The 11705-nt window shown below is 46.8% G+C and overlaps 1 protein-coding gene across 1 annotated transcript; it reads right to left on the bottom strand.

Moving 5' to 3' along the window:
- Positions 1–347: 347 nt before the first annotated feature.
- On the bottom strand, positions 348–11324 carry gtpbp2b (GTP binding protein 2b). Its single transcript, XM_070827969.1, has 12 exons — positions 10974–11324; positions 10130–10156; positions 8649–8833; positions 5397–5508; positions 5051–5248; positions 4234–4408; positions 3752–3971; positions 3354–3489; positions 3156–3214; positions 2826–2997; positions 618–782; positions 348–542 (listed from the first exon to the last, which is right to left on the bottom strand). The coding sequence occupies exons 1-12, from the start codon at positions 11151–11153 to the stop codon at positions 348–350; spliced, it is 1824 nt and encodes a 607-aa protein (XP_070684070.1). The 5' UTR covers positions 11154–11324.
- Positions 11325–11705: the final 381 nt, after the last annotated feature.

Consider the following 11705-nt stretch of genomic DNA (forward strand, 5'->3'; position numbering starts at 1 on the left):
GGCTCGTCCCTCCAGATAACCGGGGTTACGTCTCCTTTACCGCCATTCCTCAAGTCCTCCGCCAAGATAATCCTGCTGTCGTCTCATGAGGAAAAGCTGCTTCTTAAATCAAACTGTGGCACAACATCAGATTAACGTCCGGGCTTAAGTCCACCGAGGTCAGCCGGCTTTAGCTCGAGACACGAAGGCAGGAGATGATGATGATGATGATGATGAGGATGGTGGTGACATCACAGCGGGGGCGAGTGAGGACAGATCTATAGATCCAGGACGGGAGGAGTAATACGCCGACACGTGGCGGAGGAATAAACCCGATCAGAGGAGGTTCTCCACATCTGTCTGCCTCTTTAATGCTCCTGCAGGTTCTGGTCGTGGTTCTGGTTCTGGTCGTGGTTCTGGGACGGCGGCAGCAGGCGGGTGACGTGGCCGATGCCTTTGGTGACGCCCTCCCTGAAGAGCAGCTTGGCGCCGAGCCGCAGGTACTCGGGGTGTTTGATGAAGTGGAAGCGAACCACGGCTCTCTCGCCCGTCCGCAGCTCGTCCTGCAGCGGCACAGAGGCGGCGTTACACACGAGACGGAGAACTGATCACATGATTCATACGACCTGCAGACCCACCTTCCCGTGAAGGCACTCCACGGTCGCCGTCTGCCTGACGTTGCCGACGTGCACGGTGACCTGAGACCCGCGGCGGAAGGTTTTGGCGTGGAAGAGCAGAACGATGGCGGCTTCAAACTGACAGCAGATGGTCGGGTTCATCTTGGGACTGACCATCACCATCCCCTGCAACAGCCAATCAGATATCAGCACATCTGTTCCTGGTGTGTGAGTGACTGGTAGGTAGTAAAAGTGTTGGAACTGGTCCAGTAGATCACCTCAGCCAGCAGACACCAAACGGGCTGCAATGGCTGCAACGTGATCCTTTGGGACAACTGCACCTGATCACAGTAGGTCCACTAAAAGAGCTTGTTTGATCCACTGACAGGCTCAGAGTGTTATTCTAAGTGTGTGACAGCATCATGGAAAGGATCCCTACAGAGAGAGACCTGGAAGATCCTTTTGGTTTAACCACAAACAGCACACACACCAGACTACATTCACTAAAACAGGGATTTTAGAGAACAGCACACAGGAGCTGCTGCCTCGATCAGTCAGTGTGTCTGTGTTATTGTGTGTCTCACTAATATTTGTTGGATCCAAACTGACCCTTTAAAACTCCAAAGTCACTCAATAACACAAATAAAACTAACAGCAACAGACCAACAGCTTCAGTGTTCTCTAACATAAAATGACTAGACCCCCAAGGACCACATGAGTCACCCCCCCCCCCCCCCCCCCCCCCCCCCCCCCCCCGCAGGCCTGTTCTAAAAATAGAACAACTCACCAGTGAGCTGCGTCTAAAACTTAATTTTTTTCTGTTGCTATTCTTTTTTTAATCACACTTACATTTATATAGATTTGAAAATGACAATATCTTAAAAATAAAAGAATTAGTTTAGATAGTTTTAGGTGAACTCTGACCTCTTCGAGTTCAAAGGTCAAAGGTCAGTGTTGTGCGCATGACAAAACTTTAGCGCTCGTGCAGAGTAAGCTAGCGGGCGCAGCGGAGATGAAGGAGCTGAATGTGGTTTCTAACCCAAAAAACATGTCAGAAAAAAGAAAGAAAGCTCATCATTTTCACAGTGAATGGGAGGAAGAGTTCTTTGTTACTACTGTGAAAGAAAACTGCGTGTGTCTCATTTGTGGGGCGACGACAAAGCGGCTCAATGTGGAGAGACACTTCACTACGGGTCACAGAGCTAGCATGCTAACTAGCATGCTAACTAGCATGCCTACTGCCATGCTAACTAGCATGCTAACTGTCCACCGGGAAGCTACGGGCAGAAACAGCCCGTGAGCTGAAGGCAGCTTTGGGTAAGCAGCAGTCTGTTTTCACCAGGCCGGAGGAAAAATCCCAACAAGCAGCCGAAGCCTCGTTTAGAGCTCCACATTTTCAAACAGACACCAGATGTTGTCAGGGGCAACATGGCGGTGTCATGGCAACGGTAAATAAAAATATTGATCTTTAATTGTGTTCAATTCAAAAGTGTCTTCATGAAATGTGAACAAATCATTTTGTTAAAAATGCTGCAGATTTGTTCATCAGTTTAAAATGTGGTAAGATTTATTTAAAAATATGAAAGTTGATTTTTCTTAAACATTAAATAATTGATAACTTTTACAAACATAGTTGATGATGTGTTTAAAGGCTCTTTGTCAGTGGGAAGTGAAAATGGAACATTTGTTCTAAATGTTGTAGAAGTGATCATCTGAAAATTTAAACAGTTGCTGAGATTAATAGAAATTAAATGTGTGATATTGATTTTATCTGTTTCCCACCTTGTTAAGTCATTGTTGATAATTATTGTGAGAAATCACTAACGTGATCAGTGTCTTCACATCGATGTATCAATAATAATTATATATAACTAAAGGCAAACTTTCAGAGGAGTGTGACAAACTGGGAGCCTCAGTACCATGAAGCAGCTCTGAGCTTCAGAAAGGTTGGTGAGCCCTGGTGTGTGTGGAGGGAGCGATATAACGGCTCTTTCTGGTTAAAACAAGGATCTTAAGGGTCGATCTGCGTTCACAGCTGCTGGCTGAGGTGACCGACCGGACCAATTCCAACACTTTTAGTCCCAAACGGTCATTTAGACCCCAGGATGTTGAATAGAGCCCAGGTTTAAGAACACAGTATCTAACTGTTGACATGGACCTGAGTCCACTCGCTCCAGACTGTTTTTCATCACCAGTGTGAGAGTGTGTGTGGGCGTCGTGACCTCTGACCTTACGCAGCAGCGAGCGGTCGAAGTTTCCCAGAGCGAGCGTGGCGGCCTGTCCGGCCCTCAGCACCCGGCAGGCCGAGCGGTTCCTCTGGATGCTGCCGACCTTCAGACGCAGGAAACGTCCCTCGTCGGTCGGACCGACCACCAGCCGCTCGCCCTCCCTACACACGCCGCTGACACACACAGGCAGCGTGAGTACTGCAGTACACCACAGTACAAGTACACCACAGTACAAGTACACCACAGTACAAGTACACCACAGTACATGTACACCACAGTACAAGTACACCACAGTACAAGTACACCACAGTACATGCAGGTATTTTCTCACCTGTACAGAGTTCCTCCCACCACAGTCCCCACATCAGGAACTGAGTAGATCTCATCCACCTGTAAACACACAGACACACAAAGGACACTTTACATGAAGTGAAAGCATCAGTGTGTGTGAGTGTGTGTGTGTGTGAGTGTGAGTGTGAGTGTGAGTGTGTGTGTGTGTGTGTGTGTGTGTGTGTGTGTGTGTGTGTACCTGGAACTCAGTGAGCTGCTGCATCAGCTCTTCCTGCTCTTTGCTGTTGCTCAGTGGAGGAAGGATGTTCAGGAAAACCTTCAGCAGCTCCAGACTCTCTCCAGACACACTGGACAGGGTGAAGATGGGCGTGATGCTGCACACACACACACACACACACACACACACACACACACACACACACACACACACACACACACACACACACTTAGAAACTTTAATCACACTGACAGGCGTTTAATATTTCTAATATTTTCTCTGTGTCTCCACCCTGTGACTGACTGGAGACCGGTTCATGGCGGACCACGCCGCTCACCCACAGTCTGCTGGGCCTGGCTCCAGCCCCCCCACTACTGATACTAGTACTAATACTAGCCCTCAGCAGTACTTGTACCCACCACGCAGACTGGGTGAACTGCTGCGCGGCCGTCACGGCGTCGTCGGGGCTCGCCACCACCATGGGCACCTTGTTGCAGCCCGGCTGCTTCAGGACTCGCTCCAGCTGCCGGACGGTTCGCTCCACGGTGCCGCGGGAGCACAGGTCCACTTTACTGACCACGATGAAGATGGGAACTTTCAGCGCCATGGCCAGGCCCAGGTGTTCCCGGGTCGTACCGGCTGGACAGAGGAGAGCGGGAACAAGGTGAGTGTGCTGACATCACGAAGAAACTAAACAAAACACTTCATTACCCAGAAACCACCTTGGCAACACCAGCAGTTAATCACTTTTTCTTTTCTTACTTAGTTTAAAATCATCATTTTAAAACATTTTCTGCTTATTTATCTGAATGAAACTAAATTTTTTCATCCTCACTGAGCTGGAAAGGCACAAAAATAAGAATAAAGTGTTACGGTTATGAATGTTGTTGATGCAGCTCACCGATGCCGGTGTTGGCGCTGACCACCAGCATGGCGAAGTCGGGACAGTAGCTGGTGAGACCGAAGATGGTCGTCTTCAGGTACTTGTGGTGTCCGGCCAGATCGATGAAGGTGATCATCTTGGAGGAGCTCTCGCAGATTTCCTCCGCTGTCCGGGACTCGCTGTAGTTCACGACCTGAGTGGTGTTCCAAAAAAACCATCTCAGCCTCCATGCTGTCGCCAGGTTTTAGATTAACTCCCAAATATTGATATTATTGGTACCAGTCTCAAATTTAAATTATAAAAGTGTATTGACTCAACATACTTAATATTAGTGGATCAATATCAATACATTTGTTTTGTTACACAATTATTATGTTAGATCCAAACTGATTCTTAGTTTAAAACAACAAAGTCACGCAGTAACACAAACACTGACTGATGGAGCAGCAGCTCTAAAATCCCTGTTTTAGTGAATGTAGTCTGGTGTGTGTGCTGTTTGTGGTTAAACCAAAAGGATCTTCCAGGTCTCTCTCTGTAGGGATCCTTTCCATGATGCTGTCACACACTTAGAATAACACTCTGAGCCTGTCAGTGGATCAAACAAGCTCTTTTAGTGGACCTACTGTGATCAGGTGCAGTTGTCCCAAAGGACCGTTTGGTGGCTGCTGGCTGAGGTGATCTACTGGACCAGTTCCAACACTTTTACTACCTACCAGTCACTCAGACACCAGGATGTGTAGAAGGAATAGGACTAGACACCCTGGGTCCTATAACTCTAACTCTAAAGTAAACAGCACTTAAACAAAGGTCCTGTGAGCTGTGAGCTGACCCTCACCTCCCCTTTGCTGTTGAAGCCCAGGATCTCAAAGCTGATGCTGGAGGTGCGTCCGGTCTGGATCTCGTGCAGGTGTCTGAAGAGGTTGAGCCGCGCTCGGCCTCGGCCGTTGTCCAGCTCGCCCTGCGTCAGGACGCCCAGCAGGGTCGACTTCCCCGAGTCCACGTTCCCCAGGACCGCCACCCGAAGGTCCAGGAACTGTCCCGGCCCGAAACAACATGGCGGAGGAGAAGGATCAGCGTCTGATACTAACCTGTTCAGAGCAGGTGGTCTGGGTCTAAAGGAACTCTGGTGCTGCGGTGGACGGACACCAAAGGTTTGAAAACCTGGAGGAAAAGACTCTCACCTGCTGATCGTCGGGAACTTTTCTGACCAGGACTTCTGCGATTTTGCGGGCGTTTCTGTCGGAGTCGTAGTCGACCTCCCGCTCTCGGAGGAGAGTGATGTCGGCGCCGACTCTGACGAAACGCAGAAGCAGAACCGGATCAGACAGGTTACATTTCACAGTTAACGTCACTTCTTTTCTCAGCTGTTATCTGACTGACGAGTCGTTTAACACATTTATTGTCCGTTCAAAAGAGTTAAAGGACTTTTGTCTCTTTGGATCAGTTTAACTGTGTCTGAAATGAGGCGACATCAAGGTTTAAGTCCCCGTGTTACTAATTCAGTTCTGTTTTCTAGTTTAAATCCCTCCTGTGTCCTCCAGCCTGCAGACAGTCAGTCAGAGTGAATCCAGATCAGACTGACCAGCTCCAGCTTTTACAAACAGAGATATTATTAAACAGAAATGTTTCCCACATGTTATTTAGTGTTCCTCATGTATTCTAAATATACCAGGAGGGATCATGGGAGACAAACTACCAGTGCAACAACATGAGATTAACGGCTGAACGGAGCCCTGAGGAGAAACTACAGACTGATACCGACCAATCAGAGGACGCTTCTTTACAGACTGATACCGACCAATCAGAGGACGCTTCTTTACAGACTGATACCGACCAATCAGAGGACGCTTCTTTGTAGACTGATACCGACCAATCAGAGGACGCTTCTTTGTAGACTGATACCGACCAATCAGAGGACGCTTCTTTACAGACTGATACCGACCAATCAGAGGACGCTTCTTTATACAGACTGATACCGACCAATCAGAGGACGCTTCTTTATAGACTGATACCGACCAATCAGAGGGCGCTTCTTCATACAGACTGATACCGACCAATCAGAGGACGCTTCTTTACAGACTGATACCGACCAATCAGAGGACGCTTCTTTATAGACTGATACCGACCAATCAGAGGACGCTTCTTTATACAGACTGATACCGACCAATCAGAGGGCGCTTCTTTATACAGACTGATACCGACCAATCAGAGGACGCTTCTTTATAGACTGATACCGACCAATCAGAGGACGCTTCTTTATACAGACTGATACCGACCAATCAGAGGGCGCTTCTTCATACAGACTGATACCGACCAATCAGAGGACGCTTCTTTATACAGACTGATACCGACCAATCAGAGGACGCTTCTTTATAGACTGATACCGACCAATCAGAGGACGCTTCTTTACAGACTGATACCGACCAATCAGAGGACGCTTCTTTATAGACTGATACCGACCAATCAGAGGACGCTTCTTTATAGACTGATACCGACCAATCAGAGGACGCTTCTTTACAGACTGATACCGACCAATCAGAGGACGCTTCTTTACAGACTGATACCGACCAATCAGAGGACGCTTCTTTACAGACTGATACCGACCAATCAGAGGACGCTTCTTTATAGACTGATACCGACCAATCAGAGGACGCTTCTTTACAGACTGATACCGACCAATCAGAGGACGCTTCTTTACAGACTGATACCGACCAATCAGAGGACGCTTCTTTACACAGACTGATACCGACCAATCAGAGGACGCTTCTTTATAGACTGATACCGACCAATCAGAGGACTCTTCTTTACAGACTGATACCGACCAATCAGAGGACGCTTCTTTACAGACTGATACCGACCAATCAGAGGACGCTTCTTTATAGACTGATACCGACCAATCAGAGGACGCTTCTTTACAGACTGATACCGACCAATCAGAGGACGCTTCTTTATACAGACTGATACCGACCAATCAGAGGACGCTTCTTTACACAGACTGATACCGACCAATCAGAGGACGCTTCTTTATAGACTGATACCGACCAATCAGAGGACGCTTCTTTATAGACTGATACCGACCAATCAGAGGACGCTTCTTTATACAGACTGATACCGACCAATCAGAGGACGCTTCTTTATAGACTGATACCGACCAATCAGAGGACGCTTCTTTATAGACTGATACCGACCAATCAGAGGACGCTTCTTTACAGACTGATACCGACCAATCAGAGGACGCTTCTTTACAGACTGATACCGACCAATCAGAGGACGCTTCTTTATAGACTGATACCGACCAATCAGAGGACGCTTCTTTATACAGACTGATACCGACCAATCAGAGGACGCTTCTTTATAGACTGATACCGACCAATCAGAGGACGCTTCTTTATAGACTGATACCGACCAATCAGAGGACGCTTCTTTATAGACTGATACCGACCAATCAGAGGACGCTTCTTTATAGACTGATACCGACCAATCAGAGGACGCTTCTTTATAGACTGATACCGACCAATCAGAGGACGCTTCTTTACAGACTGATACCGACCAATCAGAGGACGCTTCTTTACAGACTGATACCGACCAATCAGAGGACGCTTCTTTATAGACTGATACCGACCAATCAGAGGACGCTTCTTTATAGACTGATACCGACCAATCAGAGGACGCTTCTTTATAGACTGATACCGACCAATCAGAGGACGCTTCTTTACAGACTGATACCGACCAATCAGAGGACGCTTCTTTACAGACTGATACCGACCAATCAGAGGACGCTTCTTTACACAGACTGATACCGACCAATCAGAGGACGCTTCTTTATAGACTGATACCGACCAATCAGAGGACGCTTCTTTATAGACTGATACCGACCAATCAGAGGACGCTTCTTTATAGACTGATACCGACCAATCAGAGGACGCTTCTTTACAGACTGATACCGACCAATCAGAGGACGCTTCTTTACACAGACTGATACCGACCAATCAGAGGACGCTTCTTTATACAGACTGATACCGACCAATCAGAGGACGCTTCTTTACACAGACTGATACCGACCAATCAGAGGACGCTTCTTTACAGACTGATACCGACCAATCAGAGGACGCTTCTTTACAGACTGATACCGACCAATCAGAGGACGCTTCTTTATACAGACTGATACCGACCAATCAGAGGACGCTTCTTTATACAGACTGATACCGACCAATCAGAGGACGCTTCTTTATAGACTGATACCGACCAATCAGAGGACGCTTCTTTACAGACTGATACCGACCAATCAGAGGACGCTTCTTTACAGACTGATACCGACCAATCAGAGGACGCTTCTTTACAGACTGATACCGACCAATCAGAGGACACTTCTTCACACCCGACAGCCTCACACACAGTTCCAAACGCTCAGACTCTCAGATCAGGTGACCTACTTCTCCGCCATCCTCTTTAAGGTCTTGAGCGAGGCCTTCATGTCGGCCTCGGTCAGGCCGACCAGCAGGCCGTTGTCCTCCACTCCGATCTGGTAGACGGCCTCGCCGCGGCCCTCCTGCAGACGCCACTTGAGCTGCGTTGCCAGATGCTCGAAGCGATACTGAGTGGGATTAACCAGCTTCAGCTACGACGGCAGCAGAGACAGAAAGAGATGCATGATGGTTAAAACGACCCAAAGAGGACTCATAAGGTAACCAAAGGTTTTTTCATGATCTGGTCAACTTTTACCCTTTGAGCTATTTTAGTTCCGTAACACGTCTTCTGTCAGACCAGAGGAAAGATAATGTCTAAATCCACATTTAGGTGTTTACTGTCCTTCACTTTCTCTCTGCGTCTCTACTTTTCTGCTAAATTACTTTGTTTTCTGACACTAAGGCAGAAATCTACAGACGTGTCTGTAATCTGAGGGTTTTTCCTCAGGAGTCTGGTCTGACATCATTCACAGCCTCGACTAAACTACATCTTATTCCTAAAAACATGGTGAGGTTGGTTTTTTTTATGGCTGTTGACAGTTTCTGATTTATGAAGCGATAAAAACAGACTTTCGGCTCTGATACGTCGACAAAATGAAACGAGAACTTTGAACCTGGTTCTATGAAATGTTCAGATCTACATATGCAAATTAGTGCATATTTAATGAGATAATACCTCATTTGCATCTTCAAACACAAAGTTTCAGAAAACTTGTAATACAAAAAACAACTGTCTTAATGTGAGCGATCATTGGGGGAAGTTTTAGGGTGAAATCTGTCCGTTCTTCACTCGTAGAGTCTCATAAATAAACTCCTTTCAAACAAGAGCAAAAAATATATTTGTCGCCGTCGTCACATATTTTTCCAGCAGGAAGGAGGAATTTCACCTCCATGTGAGGTAAAAACTAATAATAACCAAAATAAATGAAGTGTTTGATGGAATAAAGTCACACAGAGGCTAAACCTCAGAAGTTTAAAGGTCTGTGACAGTAACTTAAATCAGATTAACTGATGACAGTAAAAAGATATTCAGATATTTAGTTAAAGTTGTTAAAAAGTGACATTAGGCTGCTGGTTAGTTTCTGCTGGGTTTCAGAAGTTAAGACTTTTTTAATACAATCAATAGTACATGATCGCTGCACCTGCTTTTAGCCATTTGCTTTTTAATATATGTCGCTGTAAATACTGACATGCTGTGTGATTGTACATAGTTAAATAAAGGTTAAATAAAAATAAATACATTTAATATCACATATAATGACATGTAATACCTGTGTCACGGTCACACTGGACAAATCCATCAATGAAAACCAATAAGGCCAAGAATCATTCATTTACTGCCTTTTATATAAAGCCCAAAGTGATTGTTTTCTGTCCAGAACCTGAAGGAGGTAGTAGTAGTGTATATATATATAATAAACCAGAGCAGCTGATGAGGAGCTGCTTACCTTGTACTCAATGTTTCCTTCTTCAGCCTGCAAACAGAGAGAGAAGACTGATGAGGACACTGAGGGTCACAAAGACGGGACTAACATTTCATACTGTGGCCAAAAGTATATGGACCCCCCCCCCCCCCCCAGTGCATATACTGTAGTGTCTGCCTCTATGCTGACAACATATTACTCTTACTCAGTCTTATCTGATGAAGGCCGTGGTGGTTACTGGTGATGAAGTGTGTTTTTAGCCCGAATTCCATTTACTGTTCTCACAATTTAAAGTTAGTTTTGCCCCAGAAAGCTGAAATGATCCTATAAATGCTGACTCTGATCATTTCCTACACTGAGAAGATGAACGTCTCCATTCGGCCGCCTGTCACTGCATCTGTTCTCACAGCTGTTCCCCCTGTGGCTCCAACTGTCCTGTTAGTCCAGTCAAACAGTTGGAAGCTAAAAATAGTGAGACAAACACTGCTTGTGTTGTTGAAGCACACGCCGAATTGTTTATTGGTCTTTAATAGTTCGAACAAGACATTCCAGAAGCTTCTTTAACCTTTGCTCCTGAGCCAATTCACACATACTTGTGTTTAATTGTGAGGTATTTGAGTGTAGTTTGGCGTGACGTGTTCACCAGCCCAGAGGACAGGGGTAATGGCGGAGGGGCTCCTACGTAGAGTCTAACTCACAGAAACGGGATTTCCCCGGTAAGTTACGGGTGTTTAACAGTCGTGGTGTGAACTAAACGTGTCGGTAATTAGCCTGAACCAGCGGGGGTTTGCTGTAGCACCGCTAGCTAGCGGGCTAGTGTAGCCGGCTGGACGTCCCGTTAATCCCCGGGCTGAGGAACGGAAGCTACCTCCGGTGGGAAGTACGGTGGTGGTGTTTTGTTGTTCCGGTTGTTCTTTTTGTTCCTTCTCCTCCGGCCTCGCTTGCCTCTTCTCGTTCGTGACTTTTTCGACGTTTTCCTGCCGTTGTTGCCCGGTCCGTGTCTGCCGTGTCCGGGCGACACTGCGCCACTGTCGGTCAGATCCACCATGGCTGCGCTCGGGGAGGCACCGGCAGCCTGAAGCGGGAGGTTACCGGGAGCTCACGGTGATAAAATAACTGCTACCATGAATAATGTCACTGCTCCTCTTCCTCACATCACATCAGGCGGCCTGCAGAGGAGGAGGAGGAGGAGGAGGAGGAGGATGCTCTCTCCTCAGCATCATCAACACTGTCATCCGCCTCTGTGGAAACACAATGCAACTTCCGGAGGTGGCTTTCAAAATAAAACGGGAACAGGAAGCGCGGTTGAACTTCAAAGTAAAAGTACGGTATTTACTCAAGTGCTGTGTTTAAGTACAAATGTGAGGTGTTTGTACTTGTGGTATCTTATATGGTACCTGAGAGCCTAGATAGGAGGTATGTGTTAACATATAAGGGCATGGAGGTGTTGGATGAACTCCCCAAGAGAGACATAACATATGCATTTCATATGCAACCATAGGGTGAGATAAGCTTTCTCAGAACAGCTCGGGGAAGACGAAGATGAAGACACGTATTCGGCCGGGGGTCACTCTGTCTGTATGAGACATAGAATTGGCTT

This window comes from Pempheris klunzingeri, chromosome 3 (assembly GCF_042242105.1).
Source record: "Pempheris klunzingeri isolate RE-2024b chromosome 3, fPemKlu1.hap1, whole genome shotgun sequence".
NCBI classification, from domain to species: domain Eukaryota; kingdom Metazoa; phylum Chordata; class Actinopteri; order Acropomatiformes; family Pempheridae; genus Pempheris; species Pempheris klunzingeri.